This window comes from Lepus europaeus, chromosome 13, assembly GCF_033115175.1.
Source record: "Lepus europaeus isolate LE1 chromosome 13, mLepTim1.pri, whole genome shotgun sequence".
Classification (NCBI taxonomy): domain Eukaryota; kingdom Metazoa; phylum Chordata; class Mammalia; order Lagomorpha; family Leporidae; genus Lepus; species Lepus europaeus.
Window position 1 is genome coordinate 68756561 of NC_084839.1, and position 21702 is coordinate 68778262.

General features: G+C 54.2%; 2 protein-coding genes across 3 annotated transcripts; one reads left to right on the forward strand and one right to left on the reverse strand.

Moving 5' to 3' along the window:
• Positions 1-2343: 2343 nt before the first annotated feature.
• SMYD5 (SMYD family member 5) lies at positions 2344-16670 on the forward strand. The gene is made up of 13 exons (XM_062209656.1): positions 2344-2445; positions 6789-6897; positions 7474-7613; positions 8013-8134; positions 9792-9861; positions 10408-10512; positions 11956-12018; positions 12213-12283; positions 12548-12654; positions 13026-13082; positions 13912-14006; positions 14618-14688; positions 14784-16670. Exons 1-13 carry the CDS (start codon positions 2350-2352, stop codon positions 14938-14940), a joined length of 1263 nt encoding a protein of 420 aa, XP_062065640.1. The 5' UTR covers positions 2344-2349; the 3' UTR covers positions 14941-16670.
• A 467-nt stretch (positions 16671-17137) lies between these two features.
• PRADC1 (protease associated domain containing 1) lies at positions 17138-21210 on the reverse strand. 2 transcript variants are annotated; one of them, XM_062209657.1, is made up of 5 exons: positions 21065-21210; positions 18498-18616; positions 17898-18007; positions 17482-17649; positions 17138-17260 (listed from the first exon to the last, which is right to left on the reverse strand). In XM_062209657.1, the coding sequence occupies exons 1-5, from the start codon at positions 21129-21131 to the stop codon at positions 17140-17142; spliced, it is 585 nt and encodes a 194-aa protein (XP_062065641.1). In that variant the 5' UTR covers positions 21132-21210; the 3' UTR covers positions 17138-17139. The 2 variants fall into 2 exon arrangements, with proteins under 2 accessions (XP_062065641.1, XP_062065642.1); XM_062209658.1 differs by having other exon boundaries at positions 18516-18616; positions 21065-21205.
• Positions 21211-21702: the final 492 nt, after the last annotated feature.

Consider the following 21702-nt stretch of genomic DNA (forward strand, 5'->3'; position numbering starts at 1 on the left):
CAGAGCTGGGCCTTCAGCTAGGTCCCTTGGCCAGGTGACTGAACTTCTGGGCCTCTTTGCTTCACCTTAACACAGGAATATGGATAAGCTAGACCTCCTGCTAGTGACATGGAATCTGTGAAGCACCTGCTGTGTGCTGTGTGTGACTGATGTTAATTAAGGCTGATAGCCCCCTGCCCCTGTGTGGGAGTGGCAGCTCTACCAGCCCTGGTGGAGGCGGGGCCCACTGTCTGGGCATAGAAGGCCCTTCTCCTCTGCAGATGGTGGAGCTGAGGGCAAAGAGGAGGCAGAGGTATAGCTCCCCAAAGTTCCCTGTTTTGTCTGTTGTCACTGCAGAAGGACTCCACCCAGCTGCCTCCTTGGAGCAACACGCCACCCCATCACCTGTGTTTTCTGCCCAGCTACCCACCTGAACCCCCTCCCCATCTTTGTATAGAATAGAGAAGTTTGGTTCCAAGGCTGCCATTTTGTCATCGGTTTTTCCGTATTTTCAGCAGACAGTTATTTCCCCCCTTCCTAACCCCCTCTCAGGGTTCCCTTTCCTGCCCAGTCATCTGCTCAGCTTCTAAGCCTCCTGCGGTAGCCTCCTCCTGTGACGCCTGCACTGGCTTTTTCAAAGCTGATTTCTGTAGCATAGACATTCAGGTCCTAAAAGGGCCCCTGCAGGCTGAGGTGAGGGGGTAGAAAAGCCTCCTGGTGGTGGGAGGGGGCTCTAAGAGCCGTTTTCTGCCACATTGGAAAGGAGCAAAAGTGGCCTAGGAAACAGCTGGCTGCGAAGGCTGTGGACCATCCTCTCCTGGGCACCAGGGGGCAGGCTTGAGGAGAACCGGGGTCCAAATTCCAGAACCTTTACATTCGAAGGAAATGGCTCAGTGGGGGTGGGGGTGGAGGTGTGGGGATGGACACAATGGCATGCACACACACACATCAAGTCACCTGTTTAGCAATTACTGAGCTCCGCCCCACCTCTCAATATTCCCAACATCACCACAAGATGACCACGGGTGCAGACACAGGTCTCTCTCTCTCTCTTTTTTTTTTTTTTGACAGGCAGAGTTAGTGAGAGAGGGAGAGACAGAGAGAAAGGTCTTCCTTTTCCATTGGTTCACCCCCCCAAATGGCCGCTATGGAGCCAGGAGCCAGGTGCTTCCTCCTGGTTTCCCATGCCAGTGCAGGGCCCAAGGACTTGGGCCATCCTCCACTGCCTTCCCGGGCCATAGCAGATAGTTGGACTGGAAGAGGAGTGACTGGGACAGAATCCGGCGCCCTGACCGGGACTAGAACCCGGGGTACTAGCGCTGCAGGCGGAGGATTAGCCTAGCGAGCCGTGGCGCCGGCCGACACAGATCTCTTTCAAAGGAACACAGAGTCAACTGGGGGACAAGGAAATAGCACACGGCATGCTGGAGGCCAGTGGTTCATAGCTTTCTGGGGTTCAGAAGAAAGAACTCGCCTCTCTTCCATTGTCAGGGCAATGCTTGTGCACACTCATGTCTGCATGCAACGTCAGGGATCTCAGACCTGAAGTCCACTATGGACTTTTTTTTTTTTTTTTTAAAGATTTATTTATTTGAAAGACAGAGTTACTGAGAGAGACCTTCCATTTGCTGGTTCACTCCCCAAGTAGCCACAATTGCTGGGCCAGGCTGGAGTCAGGAGCCTCTCCCACTCCGGTGCAGGGGTCCAAGGACTTGGGCCATCTTCTGCTGCTTTTCCAGGCACATTAGCAGAGAGCTGGATCAGAAGTGGAACAGCCGGAGACTTGAGTTGGCACCCATGTGGGATGCCAGCACTGCAGGCAAGGGCTTAATTCACGAGGCACAGCGCCGGCCCCAGTATGGGCTGTTTCACCACTCCCATGCTGCAAAGGCCTCTGAGCCTCCTGTCCCAACCCCCCCAACCCCACTCCCCACCTGACTGCTCTCAGGGGTGGTGTGGGTCAGACCCAGGGTACAAACTAGTCCCTGCCTTCAGGCTGGGGGTCACAGAGGAGAGAAGTCTGCCCTCTGCTGGCCTAAGCCTCGTCTGGGTACAAAAAATCGTCTACTCAATTAGGACGGGCCACGGTGTGGGCAGAGCCAACAGGAGTCAGTACACAGACTCAGATGCATCTATGCACCCATACGTTGATGGAGGCACAAGCCGACCACGGAGGCACAGACACAAAACTGCAGAGGTGTACACGCACAAAGGCAGGCCCAGTTCCACCCATTCAACGAACTAAGAGACTCGATAGAGCGCAAACCCTGGCAAACCTGAGTACACTCGCGCGGGAGGCGGGGCCCGGGAGGGGCGGGGCCTCCAGGGTCGAGGCGAGGTCAAGGGTCAGAAGGCGGAGGCTCGCCCAAGATGGCGGCCTCCATGTGCGACGTGTTCTCTTTCTGCGTGGGCGTGGCAGGGCCGGCCCGGGTCGCCGTGGAAGTCCGTTTCGTGAGCAGCGCCAAGGTGAGGTCTGGGCGGACCCCGCTGGGAGCCCCCACCGCGCCCGGCTTTGAGAACAGCTCCTCGGGACCCCACACCTGGAGCGCAGAGGCGCCTGTGCGGTTCGAATGCTGCGGCCCTGCCCTGGGGGCCCCAATCTGTCACCGCGCGCAGCTTCCTGGTCACGCGGCGGACCCGGGCCTCGGGAGCCTCGGTGCGCGCCCCTCGCCGCGGACCGCGGCCCATCCGCCTGCGGCCCTGCGGCGGCTGCTCCGGGCGAGGCTGGTGGGCGCCGGGCCTCCCGGGCCGGTCTGGGGACGTTGCGGGTGGGGCCGTGGAGCGGTGGGCGGGGACGTGCTGGGCAGAGGAACCCGAGGTATAAAAAGCGTGGTTCTTCAGGGAACTTTCTGAGTGGAGGAGGAGAGAGGCTGGACTCTTGGAGTGCTGAGGAATTTGGACCAGAGCCCGAAGGCCGGGGGGTGGTGGGTGGGTGGAGGCATTTGAAGAGCTTTAAGCAAGAAGGTGACGTCACTGTGTCGTATTGTGTTTTTTAAAAGTTCGTTGTAGGAAAAAATGCATATAAAGGAAGAAGAGGTAATCACTCACAGCCCTCTTACTCTTGCAAAGATGTGTCTGTTAAAATGACATCCTACAAGCTGCCTTTTGGTGCTTTAGTATCAGTGAGCCTGTTTCTATATAAGAACAGTTTACTCAACCTATCCCTATTCGTGGACCCTTTCTGTTGTATCTGATTTGTCACTGCTGGGGCCAAATGCCTTGGATTTCAATTTCTGTGCATATCATCACTGTTTTCTTTCGTGGTTATCTTTTTCATTTGATGTGTGCAAAATGGTATTGTTCTGTTCTTATTTTCATTTGTTTGGTTCCTAGTGAGATTGAATAACATCGGGTGTGGTGGCTGTGTGACTCTGGTCCTTGCCCAAGATGTTAGTCTTCTGTCTCCTGCTCTCAGCATCTGCTTGTTGACCCAGTCTCACAACCTCACCTCTCTTGTTATGGTTTTTTTTTTTTTTAAGATTTATTTATTTATTTGAAAGGCAGAATTACAGAGAGGCAGAGGCAAAGAGAGAGAGAGAGAAGTCTTCTTCTATCTGCTGGTTCACTCTCCAACTGGGTTCATCCAAAGCCAGGAGTCAGGAGCTTCTTCTGGGTCTCCCATGTGGGTGCAGGGGCCCACTCGCTATGCCACAGCACCAATCCCTCCTTGTTCTCTTGAGCACTCCTATCCTCCCTTGCATCCTGGGTCTCTTTAGATGCTCAGCATGCAGAGCTTGTGGTGGTACTGGGGGGCCCACGGTTTGGTAGTGTCTCAGTTCCACCTTTGCCTTCATCAAGCCTGTTCTGTCAGCCATTCTCTTTGTTCAGTTGTCCTGTGACACCTTCTCCCTGCCCTCACCTTATCTGACAGAGAAAACCACAACTGGGCTTGGTAACAAGATAGATTATACTGGGATTTTGCATCTGTAGTCATTAGGTCAGATTGGTGTGTGAGTTTTTTGTTTGTGCTCTCTTTCTCAGGTTATCGCATGCAGGTTCAACCTTTTTTTTTTTTTTTTTTTTTTTTTTAGAATAGAGAAGCTTTCTATTTTTTTTCTCTGTAACTCAGTAGTTTAAATAGCATGAAGTGACTTATTTTTTGAAAGTTTGAGACAGCTGGTTCGTGAAACCCTGTTGACAGAGGGCATCATAGGGGTAGTTTTGGGCAAGTTTTTATTGCTTTTATGGATGTTGGCAGGAGTGGTTTTCAAAAACTTGCCAACTGTTATTCCGGGGACATCACCCATGTAAGGCACACCAGCACCTGACCAGGTGTGGTGACACCTGCTGGAATGTCATGCTAGTTCATGCTGGGCAGATGGCAGCACTGTTTATCAGACTGGGCATTCTGCCTTTTGAATTCAGTTTTGTTCATTTGTATTTTTCTAGAAAATCACCGTTTAATCAACTTTTATAGTCTTTTTTTTTTTTCTTCTATTTTTGACAGGCAGAGTGGACAGTGAGAGAGAGAGACAGAGAGAAAGGTCTTCCTTTGCCGTTGGTTCACCCTCCAATGGCCGCCGCGGTCGGCGCACCGCGCTGATCCAAAGGCAGGAGCCAGGTGCTTCTCCTGGTCTCCCATGGGGTGCAGGGCCCAAGCACTTGGGCCATCCTCCACTGCCTTCCCGGGCCATAGCAGAGAGCTGGCCTGGAAGAGGGGCAACTGGGACAGAATCCGGCGCCCTGACCAGGACTAGAACTTGGTGTGCCAGCGCCACTAGGCAGAGGATTAGCCTGTTGAGCTATGGCGCCAGCCTCTATAGTCTTTTCTTAAAATGGCCTCTTACATTGGAAATGTGTTTTCAGGGTTTGTACCCTTTCCCTACAGGTTCGGTGCTCTCCATGTTTCTTGAGATTAGGAATTAGAGCTGAGTTTTGAAAAACAAATGCCTTCATCTGTTTGCGGGGAGGAATGGGTTTATGAAAGAACAACTCTGATTCTTTTCCTTTTGTTTTGATTGCTAACTCTTTTCTGCATTGGTCCTCCAGAACAAGGAGGAGATCTATATCTGTCCAATATTGAGATTTGATATTAGAGACAATGGGGGTCCTTGTTTGTGTGGGATTAGACCCATAGAGGAGGGCCAACTTTTTATTTCACTCCATTTTTGGTGTCCAGGGCTACAAGGCATGGAGGCAGGGCTTCCAGGAAGAGGAAGACAGCCCAGGGTGTGCCCACTGCCTTGCCCCTTGGTTTCATTCCACCTCTTCTGTTGCGCTGTTAGGGTTGAGATTTGTGGCTTAGATTGCTCAGGGCCTGTCCTGGTTTGCTGTGAGCTTGCGAGGCACGCTGTCTGACAGCACCAGTGCTAAAAGGAAGCAGGAGGCTACTTGGGATGCTATAGTGACGGGGCACTTTGCTGCCGGGCCAAGCTTTTTTTCTCTCTCCCTTTGTTGTGGCTGCTCAGTGTTGGCAGGGACATTGCCTCTTTTATCTGAGTGAGCGGTGGGACTAAGTGCCCAGCATGACTGGTAAGTGCCTGGGTTTTGAAGCCATTGCCCAAGTCCTCTTGCATATTTTAGAGGGCAGGTTGTCCTACTTCCCTTCCATGAGGTGTCTAGTATTCTGGACCAGTGCTTCTCAAATTTTAATATGCTTATGAATTACCCAGGCATCTTGTTGAAATGCGGGTTTGATTCAGCAGGCCTGACATGAGGCCTGAGGTTCTGTATTCCTTCCTTCCTTTCTTTCTTTCTTTTTTTTTTTTTTTTTTTTGAGATTTTATTTATTTGAAAAGCAGAGTTACCAAGAGGCAGAGGCAGGAGAGAGAGAGGTCTTCCATCTGCTGGTTCACTCCCCATATGGCTGCAATGCCCAGAGCTGGGCCTATCCAAAGCCAGGAGCTTCTTCCAGGTCTCCCACGTAGATGCAGGGGCAAAGGACTTGGGCCATCTTCTGCTGCTTTCTCAGACCATAGCAGAGAGCTGGATTGGTAGTGGAGCAACCGGGACTCGAACCAACACCCATATGGGATGCTGGCACTGCAGGTGGCAAATTTACCCGCTATACCACAGCACCAGCCCTGAGGTTCTGTGTTTCTAACAGCGTCCACAGTGACACCCATGTTGCCAGTCCATTTACTTCACACTGAATTGTGAGGAACTCTTGAAGTAATTAGCTTGTTCTGTGTCATTGCATCCCGTTAACTACCTGGTAGGACTTACTGTAATATGAACTTTTCACATGGGAAACGAATGTAAAACATCGAAGCAATTGGCTCAAAGGCACACAGCAAGGTAACATTAGGACTAATGCTAGAAGAGCTCGTTCCTTTCAGTGTGACCCCTGAGCACTTGCCAAGTGCCAGGCACTGTGCCAGGTGCCATGGTTCCTCAGCTGGTCCTGGAGGAAGGCACATTCTCCTCGGAGTAGACCTCCGCCATGGTATGAGATTTCTGAACCACCCTGCGCAGCAGCGCCACTGCCAGGATCCTGGAGGGGCACTAGGTGACTCAGAGAAGGGTGCTCTACTGTTAGCAGGTCCTGGAACGGGAGGCCTCAAGGGGCCAAGAGCCTTGGCTCTCCTCTGGCCATTCTGCACGATCTGCTGCTCTGAGAGGTCTGAGGTGGCTCCCTCTTGGTCCCAGGCATTCCTCCCTGAATGCATGTAAGTGAAAGAGGGTCTGAGCTTCCTCCCCAGAGGAGCAGTTAGGAAGCGGGCTGTTTTCCGTGAGCCCTAGGAGGCAGAGATCTCTGCTCGGAGAGCGGCACTTGGGCCAATGCTGGTCAGCCTCTGTGACTGGTGTTGGTCACGCCACGGTGCCGTGCCCTTGCTTAGGGCTCTGCTGATCCCTCTCTGTCCTCTTAGGGAAAGGGGCTGTTTGCCACGCAGCTGATCCGGAAGGGGGAGACCATCTTTGTTGAACGGCCCTTGGTGGCTGCACAGTTCCTCTGGAATGCACTTTATCGCTACCGAGGTGAGTGCTTCTTAGCCACTCCCTGTGGCTCTGGAACTGGTCCCTTTTGTGCCTGGAGGAGAGCTGCATGCATGCCTACTGACTGGTGGCTCTGGGACTCCAGGTGTTTGGTTTTTTTAAAAAAAGATTTATTTTATTTTTTTGAAAGGCAGAGTTAGAGAGAAAGACAGAGAAGGAGAAGCAGAGAGAGATATTGATCTTCCATCCGCTGGTTCACTCCCCAAATGGCTGCAACGGCTGGAACTGGGCCAATTTAAAGGCGGGAGCCAGGAGCTTCTTCCAGGTCTCCCACGTGGGTGCAGGGTCCCAAACATTTGGGCCATCTTCCACTGCTTTCCCAGGCCATAGCAGAGAGCTGGATTGGAAGTTGAGCAGCTGGGACTCAAACTGATGTTCATATGGGATGACAGCACCGCAGATGGCGGCTTAAGTACTACACCACAGTGTCAGCCCCTCCCCACACTTTTTGTGGAACACCTGCAATGTGCCAGGCATCGTTCTAGCCCAGGGATGCTGCTGTGTAAAGGAAAGATGTGGCTCTCGAGACACATTGTCATGTCTGGTTCGCACCCTCAGCCTGTGACCACTGCCTTCGGGCACTGGAGAAGGCCGAGGAGAACGCGCAGAGGCTGACCGGGAAGCCAGGCCAGGTTCTGCCTCACCCAGAGCTGTGCACTGTGCGCAAGGACCTCCACCAGAACTGCCCCCATTGCCAGGTGAGCATCTGTGGGGGTGTACCTGAAAGGGGCAGGTGAGGGAGGCCTTAGCTGAATTCCCTGGGGAGACCCATCTGGCCCTGGCCCTTGAGAGCCTCAGCGTCAGGGCTTGGTTACTGTTCCAGTTTCATCTTCCCTGTGCCAGCTATGGGCCTGCTGGGTGCTTGCCTTCTTCCTCTGCCTGAAATGCTCTCTTCCCTTCCTGTGGCTTTCCAAGCCTGGGTTAGGGGCTTCTCTCATGGGCTCCAGAGTGCCCTATGTTTTCTCATCTCGTAGTATCAGTGAGCTGCAGCTCAGGGGCTGTGTGGCAGGAATGCGGGAGGTGAGGACCACGTGGGAAGCCTGTGCCTCACCCCCCTTCCCCATCACCGGATCCTGGGATGCTAACCTCCCCAACAGGTGATGTACTGCAGTGCAGAATGTCGGCTGGCGGCTGCTGAGCAATACCACCAGGTCCTGTGCCCAGGCCCCTCCCAGGATGACCCTCTGCATCCTCTCAATAAGCTGCAGGAGGCATGGAGGTAGGTCTCATCCCCCTCCTTTTCCTTATCCTGCCCTCCCTGACTTCCCGGGCTCATTAGGTTTCCAGCCCCCAGATCCTTCCTCTCTTATTAAACAGAGGTCACAGCACCTTTAATCTGGGCTGCCTGTCCAGCTATCCTTAGCAAAAGATCTTAGGAAGAGCCTCACTGAGCCTATAGGACTGCAGAGTCCTGCCTTAGGTCCCTGCCTGTGACTTCCTCTCCCTGGCCATAGATGGAATTGGCAGGAAGGGTTCTCAGTAGCCATCAGGCTGGATTTCCCTGAGCTCAGCTACTATGGAAAGAATTTCATTTTTCGTTCTTAGCTTTTAATTGACACATAGTAATCATGCATATTTCTGGGGTACAAGGTGATAATTGGATACATGTGTACACTGCATAATGTTTCTCCACTTTCAGCATTTATTTCTTTGTGTTGGGGACCTTCGAATTCCTCTCTTCTGGTTGGTTATAAAGTATATAACTACTTTTTAAAAGATTTATTTACTTATTTGAAAGGCAGAGTTATAGAGAGGCAGAACCACAGAGAGAGAGAGAAGTCTTCCATCTGCTGGTTTACTCCCCAAGTGGCCGAATGGCTGGAACTGGGCCATCTGAAGCCAGGAACTAGGAGCTTCTTCCAGGACTCCTACGTGGGTGCAGGGGCCCAAGAATTTGGGCCATCTTCCACTGCTTTCCCAGGCCATAGCAGAGAGCTGGATTGGAAATGGAGCAGCCAGAACTCAAACTGGCACCCATATGGGATGCTGACACTGCAGGCGGTGGCTTTACCCACTACGCCACAGTGCCAGCTCCAAAGTATGTAATTATTGCGAATTAAAGTCACTTTACTGTGCTGTAGAACACTGGAGCTTACTCCTCCTTTCTTAGTATCTATTATCTGACCCCTTCCCCTACCCCTGCTCCCCTTTTTACCCTACCCGTCCCAGCTTTGCAGAATTCTCAATATTTTAGCTTCTGCATGTGAGCGAACATGTGATATTTGTCTTTCTGTGCCTGGCTTATTTAACCTAACATTCTCCAGCTCCATTACATGTTGCCATAAATGAAACACGATTTCATTATTTTTTGTGGTTGAATAATACTCCATTCTGTTTATATCATATTTTCTCTATCCATTCATCCATGCATGGACACCTTGATTGTTTAATTTCTTGAGGAACATTCATACTGGTTTCTGTAGTGGCTGTGCTAATCTTTATTCCCACCAACAGCACATAAGAAGTCTTACCCTGGAGCCAGTGCTGTGGTACAGTGGGTTAAGCCACCTTTAGCAGTGCCGGCCAGTTGATGTCCTCGCTGCTCCGCTTCAGTCCAGCTCCCTGCTGATGCACCTGGGAAAGCAGTGGAAGACGGCCCAAGTGCTTGGATCCCTGCACCCATGTGGGGCACCCGGAGGAAGCTCCTGGCTCGTAGCTTTGCCCTGGCCCAGCCTTGGCTGTTGTGGCCGTTTGGGGAATGAGCCAGTGGATAGAAGATTTCTCTAACTCTGACTTTAAAATAAATAAATAAATAAATCTTTAAAATAAATAAAACAATTAAATAAATAAAAGATTATTTAAAAAAAAAAAAGTGTTTCCCTTTCTCTGTATCACTAGGGAGAACATTTCTGAGCCAAGCTTTCCTTTCTCCCCAGGAGTGTTCACTACCCCCCTGAGACTGCAAGCATAATGTTGATGGCCCGGATGGTGGCCACAGTGAAACAGGTGAGCCCACCTGATCCTCTCAGGAAGCCGACTCTGGCCCCATTCAGCTCTCATTCTCAGTCTCCTCCTCACTTCAAGGCCCTGGCTTGGACACAGGTTTCTTCCTGGCTTCCCAAAGTGGAACTACTTGCTGTGTAGAATCGTAGGAGTGTGCTAAACATAAATCAGGCGTGGGGAGTTGGGGGGCAGGGGCTCATGTTGCCTGTAGCTTTTCTCATCTTCGGGAAGATGTCTTCTGTAACAGCAATCCATGCATTCAGTATAAGATCACTTTTTCAGGGTTGTGTCTCTAACATAAAGTGAGAGCAGCCACTCTGACCCCCTACTAGTATTACTGTCGTCCTTCAGTCTTTTTCTCTTACTTTCCCACATGTGGTTGAGTTGGCTAGCTCTGGTCCAGCTGGGGAGGAAGCCTCTTGAGCTCACAGATGGTGATATTTCCCTGACGGCCAAGGCTTTGGAGACGTGGACTAGCCATCTCACGTGGGCAGAAGGGCGGTAAGGAGATGGGTGTCCATGACGCTGAAGTCCGTGTGTTTACTGCAGGCTAAGGACAAGGACCGTTGGCTCAGGCTCTTCTCCCAGTTCTGTAACAAGACAGCCAATGAAGAAGAAGAGATTGTCCACAAACTCCTGGGGGACAAATTCAAGGTTAGTCTTCTCCCGTGACCTGTTTCTTCCCTCTCCCTAAAGCCTGAGATGTCTGTGGCTATGGGTTGGGAGCTCCACATTTGGTCTTTTAGATTAGAACCTGGGCCCAAAAATCAGTTCAGAGAACTTACATTCTTTTTTTTAAATTTTTGACAGGCAGAGTGGACAGTGAGAGAGAGAAAGACAGAGAGAAAGGTCTTCCTTTGCCATTGGTTCACCCTCTAATGGCTGCCGCAGCTGGCACGCTGCGGCTGGCACGCTGCAGCCGGCGCACTGCGCTGCGGCTGGTGCACCGCACTGATCCGAAGGCAGGAGCCAGGTGCTTCTCCTGGTCTCCCATGGGGTGCAGGGCCCAAGCACTTGGGCCATCCTCCACTGCACTCCCCGGCCATAGCAGAGAGCTGGCCTGGAAGAGGGGCAACCGGGACAGAATCCGGCACCCCAACCGGGTCTAGAACCCGGTGTGCCGGTGCCTCTAGGCGGAGGATTAGCCTGTTGAACCATGGCGCCGGCCCTTTTTGTTTTTTTTTTAAGATTTATTTATATGGATGGCAGAATTACAGAGAGACAGAGAGATTTTCCATCTGTTGGTTCACTCCCCAAATGGCTTGCAATGGCCAGAACTGGGCCAATCCAAAGCCAGGAGCCAGGAGCTTCTTCCAGGTCTTCCACATGGGTGCAGGGGTCCAAAGACTTGGGCCATCTTCTACTGCTTTCCCAGGCCATTAGCAAGGAGCTGGAGCAGCCAGGACTTGAACCAGTGCCCATATGGGATTCCAGCACTGCAGATGGCGGTTTAACCCCACTACGCCATAGTGCCAGTCCTGAGTGCTTATATTCTTGCCACTGTCTAAATTCCGGACCTGATGTGGACCTAACGTTGGGAAGTGTGGAAGTAGGATGGTGCAGAGGAAGGAGGGCTTGGGTGCCCTGTTCTGTAAGTGTGCTTACCTGACATGGGAAGGCAGGGCCCCAGTCAGGGGACAGCAGTGGGTAAACTGCGTCTAGTGGAAAATGGAGTGTTGGAGTGTGCATGTGAAATTGCCGAAGTGCCTGTTCCCAAGCAAAGTGCATACATTATCCCTAGGGACAGCCGACTTCCACACGGGAGCTGCCTGAGGAGGTCCAATATGTGGCAGGGAGGCATGTGGGCAGCAAGTCCTGAGCGAAGGGAGAGAGCCCAGCCCAGCTGAAGACCAGAGTGGGTGGAGGGAAGGGACTGAGGACAAATGCTCTGAGCCTGGCTGCCCAGCCCCTAGGAAGTGGGGAGACATTTGGATTCACCCTTGGCTTAGAGCAGGCCAGCAGCCTACCAGAGATCCCAGGGGAAGCTTGGTCTACAGAGTTGGCCCTCCTCTCTCCTTCCTTTGTCTTGTCTTCTGGGCCCTATCTGGGGGCTCACTGGAAACCCCTGGGAATACAAGTCTGCCTCCCCTAACCCAGGGCCAGCTGGAACTTCTGCGGAGACTCTTCACAGAGGCCCTGTATGAGGAAGCACTTAGCCAGGTGAGTGTGGGAGGGTGGCACCGGTGGCTGCCTGGCATTTCCACTCACCAGGAGCACCTGAGTTTGCCTCGCCTCTGGGCAGCCCAGCCAAAGCCAACATGTTCTGGAGTTGGGCCAGAACTGCTCCACAGAGTGCTGTGTCTGCAAGAGTGAGTGGCTGTTTGCTGAGCCCTCCTATTCTCTCCCCTCCACAGTGGTTCACTCCAGATGGATTCCGGTCTCTCTTTGCTCTGGTTGGGACCAACGGCCAAGGAATCGGGACCAGGTTAGGAGAGAAATGTTCCAGAGAGATGGAATGGATTCCTCAGGGTGGAGAGTGATTCAGGAAGGTAGCCACAGGCTCCCTTCAAGAATGGGGTGGGGTAGGGTGGCCAGAGCACTGAACTGGACACAGTGGTGGGCAGACAGAGAGAGGGAGGCAGTGGGGTCTCCTGTGGGGAGCCTTGGTATGCTGGAGAAATGGGGTGGAGGTGGGGAGCTCTGTGACCTCTGCTCCTTGCTCTCCAACCACGGCCTGCCTGGCCCCCAGCTCCCTGAGCCAGTGGGTCCATGCCTGTGATGCCCTGGAGCTGAAGCCTCAGGACCGCGAGCAGCTGGACGCCTTCATTGATCAGCTGTACAAGGACATCGAGGCAGGTTGGTGAGCTGGGGCCTTGGAGAGCCCCCAGTGAGGTGGCCGACACAGTCTCCCAGGGTGCTCTGAGTTAGTGGTGGGGGGAAGGAATCCCTGTGAGCCTATGGAGAGCTTCAGGTTTGCCCATAGTTCACACAGGTGAGACGTGGCCCTGTGCTCCATCCAGGGGCTCCATGCTGGACAAACAGGGTGATGTCATGGCAGAAAAGCAGGACTTACGTCTCAGGAGCAAGCTGAGGTGCAACAGCGGGGGCTGGGTACCTCGGTGTGGGGGGTGACAGGAAGTGGAGCCAGGACCTGTCCTTGTGAGCTGAGGTTCCTTTCCCCACCTATAAAATGGCTAGACTGACACCTGCACATCACTGTCTTACAGCAACTGGCGAGTTTCTTAACTGCGAAGGATCCGGCCTTTTTGTTCTTCAGAGCTGCTGTGAGTCCTGGTGCTGAAGCAGGCGGGGCCCAGGGGTCTGTCTTTCCTGGTTGGCCCCACAGCCTCAGTTCACCTCTCAGCTGGCCTTTTCTAGGCTGGTAGGGTTGACTGTAGGAGCTGGTTTTTTTTTTTTTTTTTCTCTCTTTTCTTTCCTTTCCCTTTCTTCCTCCCTCCCTCCTTGCCATTTGCACCTCATTATATGCTTATATATAAAACCTTACAGCGGGCCAGGCTCTGTGCTGAGACAGGCATTGAGCTCTGACTTGCCCCATCACTGCCCTGTAAGATTTGACTGGGGGTTGGAGAGGGACTTGGGAAGGCCCTAGGGTCCTGGGAAGAGGGAGCTCAGGCCAGAAGGGGCCTCATCAGCACCTGGTGGAGAGGGGCAAGGCCAGCTCCAACAACTGCCTTTTCTAGATCTTAGCTCCCACCCTCTGGTGTCCTCCCTGCAAGCCCCTCGTCCCAGGTTTCCAGGCCACTCTACTGCTCTCGGACTGGGTTCTCAGAGCACCTGGAGCCAGCCGGGGTGGGCATCCCTTCAGAGCCCTGTCCCTCCCTCTGCCAAGCAGTGGGAGTGTGGCTGAGCCTGGAGCTGGCTGGTCATGGGAGGCTGCAGTGAGATGTGATGTGGGAGTGCATGGGTACCTGTGCTCTGTGGCTTTCGGGAAAGAACACTGGCTGGGGAATTGGGAAGTAGAGTCTAGGCCCTGTTCAGCCCCAGCAGGGATCAGAGTAAGAAATCAGGGGACTAATGCTCTGCAGAATTGAGGCTGTTTGTTTTTTTTTTTTTTAAGCCAATAATCCTCATCACCTGCCCCTTGTGATCTAGGCAACCATAGCTGTGTCCCCAATGCTGAGACCTCCTTCCCAGAGAACAACTTCCTTTTACATGTCACCGCCCTGGAGGATATTAAGCCAGGAGAGGTGAGGGGGCCAGGGGCTGCTGGAGGGTTGGGTGGGCAGTGGGCCTTGCAAGGTCTCCCCAGAACCTGGAGTGGCAGTGGCTGGAGCCCTTGGGAGTTCAGGCTGTTGGGATGAATCCCTACCTTCTCTGGACCCTAGTCTCTTTGCCCATGGGTAAGTACTAACCTCACTCCACTTCTTAAAAAAAAAATTCCAGAAAATCTGAGCAGTGTTTGAGGGACAGCTGTGTGGCCAGATCCTTGTCCCCAGCCAGCTCTGAAACAACGGATCTGTAACTTTTAAGAAAGCAGAAGACACCTGTGGCTCGGGCCATAGAGTTCTGATACAGAGCTGGCGTCTGGGCAGAGAATGCAGTGCACCGAGCCTGGCTGAGTCTTCTTCCAGAGCACGTAGTGTCACATAGGATAACCTCTGATGTCAGCCGCAGACCTTGACCATTGATGAGCTTCCACCATGGCCTCAGGCTGTCCAGTCTCCTCTGCGTCTCAGGGCTGCTCAGGCCTAGCTCCTGGGGATGGCGCAGTGGTTGAAGACAGGGCAGCTGCTGGGGAGCTCCTTCTTCCATCTCATAGAGCACAGAGCATCAGACCCCATCTCTCCTCTGCCTGCAGGAAATCTGTATCAGCTACTTAGACTGCTGTCAGCGAGAGCGCAGCCGCCACAGCCGCCACAAGATCCTCAGGTGCCAGCTAAGGGTGTGGTTGGGCTGCCGGGCTCTGGGGTCCTGCATCCCAGTGTGGCTGACTTTTCACTCTCGCCATCCCCCTGCTCCTTTAGGGAGAACTATCTGTTTGTCTGTTCCTGCCCCAAATGCCTGGCAGAGGCTGATGAACCCAATGTAACCTCAGAGGAGGAAGAGGAAGAAGAGGAAGAGGAAGAAGAGGAAGGAGAGCCAGAAGATGCAGAGCTCGGGGATGAGATGACTGATGTGTGATGTGGCCCTGTCCAGAAGGGGCTCAGCCCCCAGACCCTGCAAAGAAAAGGGGACCCTTTCCTCAGTGGAAGGAACTCCCCGCTCCTGTTGCCTGCTTTCCCCTTCAGCTCTGTCTGCCAGAGGGTAGCACTGAGGCTGGACCCCAGGCCTCCCACCCGCATCAGAACACACGCCCTGGACACTGCTGCTGAGTTGGCTCAGGCCCTGTGCTGTCAGTGAGCCTTTTAGGCCTGCCCCTGGGTTAGTCTACCCTAGGGTGTGGGGCTGGGACTAGGATCGGGGCCTAACCATGTTTCTTCCCTATGGCCCTTGGCCCACGCTTGCCATCCACCTGGGGCTGCTGTGCTCTGCTCTCCTCTCTTGCTGTTGATTGCTTTTGAGGGACTAACAGTGGCCAATCCAAGAAAGAGACTGATTTCACCGAAGCAGACAGGGGAGGCAGTGAGGTACCCTTACCTTCTTCCTTACCTCCACTGGCCATGGCTTTAGCCGATGAGGCAACTGCCTGACCACTAGCCCAGTGGGGAGAGGCAAGTAGCACTGGGCCTCCAGAGCACCCACCCTCAGGCTCTCTCCTGGGGAAGGTGGACCTGGAGGCTTCCCTCCATCCTCCCAATCTCTGGCTCCGTGGACGTGTCGGGAAGCGATTAACCCCTTCCCTAGACTCCAGGATCCCTGTACCTCGTGCCTTGCCTTTCAGGCCCTGGCACAGTGGCTGGCGCCATGGGGTATGGAGAGGCCTCTGCCTTCTTCAGGAGGGGTGTGTGTGGGAGTGTCATCCTTTCTCACATCCCCTTCCCAGCAGGGACTCAAGCAGCACAGGTGAGCCTGGGGGAGTGACAGGCTTGTGCTCCTTTACCTCAGATCCCTCCTCTCCTAGAGCAGTGAAGGTGGGTCACGGAAGGGTTTGCCTGGCCCAGGTCTCCATCTTTAGGGCCTCTACAGAGGAACATTGAAGTCTTCCAGGAACCCAGAGGAGCTGGGCTGGATCCTTGGAGACTGTCCCCAACTGTGTCCTTCCTTGCCCCACGGGAGCACTCCCCTTGGGTTGGCTGCTGTGAAAACTACAACCCTCACTCCTAATTCCTTCCTGCCTACCTGCCCAGAGAAGCTTGCCACATCCCCTTGCTTGAGGGATCCCAAGGAGGGTAGGTGCCCACCTCACAGGCTGTTCCCTGGGTCATGGAGCCAAGGGGAACATGTCTGGCTGACACCTTACCTTTCGGGTCCTCATTCCTTCACAGCAGCCAGCCCCCTCCGCCCCGCCTGCCCACTGTTCTCAATAAAGTGTGAGTGGTGACAGGCCTCTGCAGGAACGCTTTGTGCAGAATGGCTGGACAGGCTGCCCAGGGCATGCAGCAGTCATCGGGGAAGGGAGGGGTTGCAGAGGCACAGGCTATACCAGGCAGTGGTGGGAGATGGGAGCTCATCTCTTGTCTCAGCTACATTCTTCCATGCAAGTGTCCCTGTGTCCATAGCCAAGGGACTACAGAGGTCCCTTTTGGGTCCCCAGTCCCAGGCTACAGGATGAGTGCTCCCTGGGGAGCTGAATATAGCTTCCTCAGCTCTTGCACAGGAGGCAGTGTTGGGGTCTGAGACCAGCAGTTTGAGCACTGGTCCTGAAGTGACTTGGACAAGTCCTTTTCCTCTTGGCCTGTTCTCTTCCCTCAAAATGCTGGTATGGCTCCAGCCGAGTAAGTGTGAAGGCCCTCCCACTCACATGCTCTTATTCCAGGACACACTTGCAACCCCAATGAGGCAGCTTTATTGCTAAAAAGTTAGTGAGGGTTTATTGAGCCCCCAAATACCAGTTCCTTAAATCACTCCAGCAACTGCTGGGAAGGTCACTGTGGGGAGACCCTGGGTTGGGGAAGCAGGGGTTGGAGCCAGGTGGCATGTGACAGGTCACATAGACGGCTCTCAGGCCTCCTGCCTTCAGCTCCTTTTGGTCCAGATTCTAGCCAGAAGCCTTGGGGCCTGGCTCTTGCCACTTCCTGTAGCATGAGACATCCCTGGCCCTGTGGAAGGGAATGCCAGTGGTTTGGCTTCCCTCCCTCAGCCTCACCAAGGCAAAGCCCATTTTCTTCTAATTGGCTCCACTGTCCCCAGATGGTCTTCCCAAATTGGAAATAGCAGAATCCCAGAGTTTCCCCTTCCCAGCCCAGAGTCTCTTGGAGCTGGAATGTGGGACCAACTCTTCTACCAGAAGGTCCAGGGCGGCTGCAGCAGCTCAAAGGTGGGGATGCTGGTGACATTGACTGGGATGGAAATGATGGCCCATGGCAGCCCGTGCTGTTCCAGGGAGCGGCGGATCATGTAGCTGGGAGGGCGTGAAGAGAGGTGGTGATGGTCACTTTCTTGGCAACCCAACATGCCCCACTGTCCCCGTCACTGGGAATTTGAGAGCCCAGGAACGTTTTGCCTTCCAACAGAGGCACCCCAAGATGAAGCCTGTGGGAAGGGTCTGGTAATGACCCTTGACCTCCCTGAGTCACAGCACCTCAGTTGGTGCTGATAAAGCCACAGACAAGGAGCCCTCACCCATCTCGGCCAAGCAGGAAAAGGGCTGGGATGTCAGCCGTGCGCTGGGTACTGTCCTGGATCATCTCCACGTAGAAGCTGTCATTGTCCACTGCGTTGTCAGAGATGATCACGGCCCGTCCACCGTGCTCCTGCACCACCCGGGTCTTGGAGAGGAAGGAGCAGCCCCTGGAAGAGGTGACGGACGATGAAACCCAGAGGAAGGGGGCTGCCTCTGCCCTAGACCAACACCCTGGGAGGATGGAAGGAGGACTGAAGCATTCGTTACCAAAGCTCTTAAGTAAATGGCTGAAAGCATGGGTAGCCTTAAGATAGTTCTTAAAAGCCGTTAAAATGATGGATTCAAAAGCAGCTATTTCAAAGCACCACCACTGACGAGGATGCCAGAATCTGCCCCACGCCTGCCCGCTCCGTACCCCCTCTCCACCAAAGCGATCTGATCCTGGATGAAGAAACCGTTGTTGAGCTCGCCACAGGCCTCTGGAGGTTCGGCAGGGACAAGGTGAATCTGCTCATACCTTGTATGCTGAAAAGTAAGATGTTTGGACAGGTGAGCGTAGGAAGCACGGCTGCTCTAGGGCTGGGCGGACCATCCTGTCTTTATAGGCGCCTCATACGGGGCGGAGGAAATAGGCAGGAGTTTGTGTTGCCAGGCACTTGTGCATTTATACTTAATTCTCACTCAGGCCTGTCTGGTTGTGCTGCCTCACCCAGCCTTTCTGTGAGGTAAGTAGGGGAGTTGACTGCAGACCCAGACCCAGGCCTGAGGAGGGGAAGTCAGTTGCTTCAAGGTAGCGCAGAGGTAGAGCAGGCAGTGCAAGCGAGTGCCCTTTTCCCTATTTCACAGCCCCCAGTGCCAGTTCGCCCCCGAGGCGCCTGGGTCTGTGTTAGGGGAGCAGCCGTGCTTCCTGTCTGCACTGCAGCTCCTGGGGTCCGAGCTGCTCTCTGCTCCCTCCCCTGTCCCAGCACTCAGGTGGGATGAGAGCAAGGCAAGGGGGAGGCTGAGGATCACAGACCCGGCTTCCTGAACGTACAAAGATACCACCAAAGTCCTTGGCAGGCGTGGCTGTGAAGATGTAGCGGATGTCCCCAGGACTCAGCACTTGGAAGTACAAATAGTCATGGACGCGTAAGCCTGAGGGGTAAAGAGCACAGATGAACAGCCTCACAGGAACAAGCTGGTGCAGCTTCCCAGCATGGGCCCTGTCTCTTCCTCTGGGCTGGTTAGAACCGGTTGCCCCCCTCCCTTCCCCACCAGGGAAGTGGACTAGGTGGTTTTTGCCTGGGGAGGATAGAGTTAAGACAGCTCTAGTAACCCCACAGCTTTGTATCTGCTGCTGCTTGCTCAGGTGAGCCAGGAAGACAGCCAGGGGTTAATCCATCTTGGTTCTGGCATGGGCCTGGGAGTTCCAGGGTGGAGATGTAGTGGCCTTGTCACAAAAAAACTGTCACTAGGAGCAGGCATTTGGCTTAGTGGGTAGGACTCCCATATCCCATGTCACAGTACTGGATTCAAGTCCTGCCTTTGGCTCTGGAGTCCAGCTTCCCACCCTTGTAGATGCGGGGAGGCAGTGATGGCCCAAGTACTCAAGTCCCTGCCACCCGTATGGGAGATGCAGACTGAGTTCACGGCCTGGCTTCAGCCTAGCCTAGCTCCAGCTGAGACTGTCTCTCTGCTTCTCAAATAAAACCCTTTGGTCCCATTGCTGTACCCCAGCTGAGTCACTGTCATCTCTCATCCTGACTATTCCAGATGCTTAACTGGCCTACCTGGCTGCATGCTTACTCCCTCAGGTCTAGTCCCCTGACAACCACCAGGGATCTTAGAACAGCTTAGCAATTAGTGACTTCCCTTAGCATTTAAAATCTAAACTCTTCAATGTGATCCACAGTAGCCTCTTCACCTGCCCCTGGCCAGTGCCCCAGCATCATCTATGTTCTAAGCCACACTGGTTCATACTGGTTCTCCAGATCCTCCTGCAAGCCTTTCCCTCTGTGTGGAAGGCTCCCTGTTCGCACTCCCACACTCCTCACCTGGCTCACTCCTTCTGCCCTTAAGATCAGACCTTACAAGTCATTTTCCTCTTTAAATATGTATCATGAATATAATATACAATAAATATTATAGAAGTATTTAATAAATATATATATATATATTTAAAGATTATTTATTTGGAAGAGCAAGGCGGGAGTGGGGCGGGGGCAGTCTTCCATCCACTAATTTACTCCCCAAATGGCTACAACAGCCAGGTCTGGGCCAGGCTGAAACCAGGACCCAGGAACTCCATCCTGGTTGCCCACATGGGTGGCAGGGTTCAAGCACTTGGGCCATGTTCTGCTGCCTTCCCAGGCACATTACCAGGGAGCTGGATGAGAAGCAGAGCAGAGACAGGCCTCAGACTGGCACACAGGTACGGGATGTCGGCATTGCAAGCAGCGGCTTAACCCGCTGTGCCACAACACTGGCCCCGGTGATATTTTCTGAGAAATCGGCCTCATGATTGCCCTTCCCTCTGCTCATCCAAAATGTGCATTTTTTCAGCTGATGCTTTCACCGTCATTTATAATGCCGTTTTTACAGGATTCACAGTATTTTAATGTTTGCCTCCTCCGCCAGGGCAAGGATGGCAGATTTGTCGCTTCAGTCGGTGGTGAGTCCCTAGTGCCTTGTCTAGTATCTAGGATATAGCAGGTGCTCAAGCTTGTTGAATAAACAGCTACGTCCAGCTGCACTGCACTGAGCAGGAGAATTGCTGGAATAACCAGGTTTTCCTGGCGTATGGGAATTCCTCTTCAGCATCAGTTTAATGTTTTACTTGGACTTGAGTCCCTGGTTGTCTTAGCCCAGAGGGACTAAGCAATGTTGAGAATGGAAGTGGCTGCCACAGATCTATTAGCCAGTCAACAAACTACGCGCCAGGGTTGGGGCTGTGATTTCAGCTGTCCCGGTCCACCACCCAGGTCACAGCCACAAGGCAGAGCTCCACTGACCTGCCCCTGGGCCCTGGAGCCTTTTGTCCTGGGAGTGGATACACCCTCAGGAAGCCTTTCTAGGCTAGCGTTAAACGCCCCCTCCTCCGCACGCACACCCCTGCTCGGCCTTTGAATGCGCATGTTGGAGTAAACCGTGGGATATCGGTGTGTGCTCACGTTTGTGTACAGGTGTACACGTTGTGTCGCTACGGATGGGCAGTGTGTGGGCGTGAGTCCACGTGCAGCAATGTGTGTCCCTGTCTATGTATGTGAATGCTCACAGATTTCCAGCTTGCAGCATCGCTAGCTGTCTTCCGTGCCTCCCGGTCGCGCCCTAAGGCGCCTGGGTCGGCGCCAGCCTAGGGGAGAGGGTGAGGGCGGGGGCGTGTTGGGGGATCTGCTTTGGTGTGGGGGACGGAAGGCTCCGAGCCTAGCGCCCAGCCCCCGTCCCCGGGGACCAGCGCCCCCTCACTCTGGTTGCCCGACCCCGGACCTTCCCCTTTCCGAACTTGCGGGGTCCCCAAGGTGACCCGTGGCCCCCGGCCCGAGAAGCACGCAAGCTGGACGGCCAGCCCCACCCCGCTGCACAGCCCCGCCCGTTGCCGCTCACCGTGGGCCGCGAGGCACGCGGGGAGCCAGAGCACGAGACAACACCAGCCCGCGGCGCCGGGGACCATCTCCAGGGCCCGGCCGGGCGCCGCGTTTCCTCCTGGCCGCCAGCCGCGCGTAGCTCGTCGGACTTTAGCCTGACAGCTGCTGTGGCCTCCCGCCCACAGACCCGCTCTCGCTGCTGGTTGGCGAACGGAAACGAGGCCCACGGGTGATTGGCTATGACAGCTGCTCATCTAGCCACACTTTCCGTCTCTGCTCCTTAGCCCACTTCCTATTGGCTGAGAGAAGTGGGGCTGAGGGCTCATTGGTGCAAACTCTTAATAGCTACCGCCGGCTTCCACCCTAGGCCCGCCCCAGCGTTTCCCAGTTTATATTTGTACCCAGCGGTGGGCGGGAGCGCGGGCGGGCGGACGTGGACGCACTCGGAAGCCGAGGTGGGAACCCCGCATGACTCGCCTGAGCCGTCGTCAGCTCTCCCGGTGTCGGGCCGGAGCCTCCCCGAGGCCGCCTCGCTCAACGACGGTTTGCCTGCTACCAGGCTGTGCTTTTCTCCTTCCCGCCTTCTCGTCGGGCGCCCCGGTGGTCCTCTGCCCGCTGTCGAAAGGCACTGGGGCCACGACGCTGCACCCCACCCAC

Bases quoted from the DNA above. Each gene is read 5' to 3' on its own strand.
- PRADC1 (XM_062209657.1), bottom strand. From the start codon at position 21,131: ATGGTCCCCGGCGCCGCGGGCTGGTGTTGTCTCGTGCTCTGGCTCCCC. The intron at 18,617-21,064 runs GTGAGCGGCAAC...TTTACCCCTCAG, and splicing joins CGCGTGCCTCGCGGCCCACG to GCTTACGCGTCCATGACTAT. The intron at 17,650-17,897 runs GTACGGAGCGGG...CACCTCTTCCAG, and splicing joins ATCGCTTTGGTGGAGAGGGG to GGGCTGCTCCTTCCTCTCCA.
- SMYD5 (XM_062209656.1), top strand. From the start codon at position 2,350: ATGGCGGCCTCCATGTGCGACGTGTTCTCTTTCTGCGTGGGCGTGGCA. The intron at 9,862-10,407 runs GTGAGCCCACCT...TGTTTACTGCAG, and splicing joins TGGTGGCCACAGTGAAACAG to GCTAAGGACAAGGACCGTTG. The intron at 13,083-13,911 runs GTGAGTCCTGGT...CTTGTGATCTAG, and splicing joins TTTTGTTCTTCAGAGCTGCT to GCAACCATAGCTGTGTCCCC.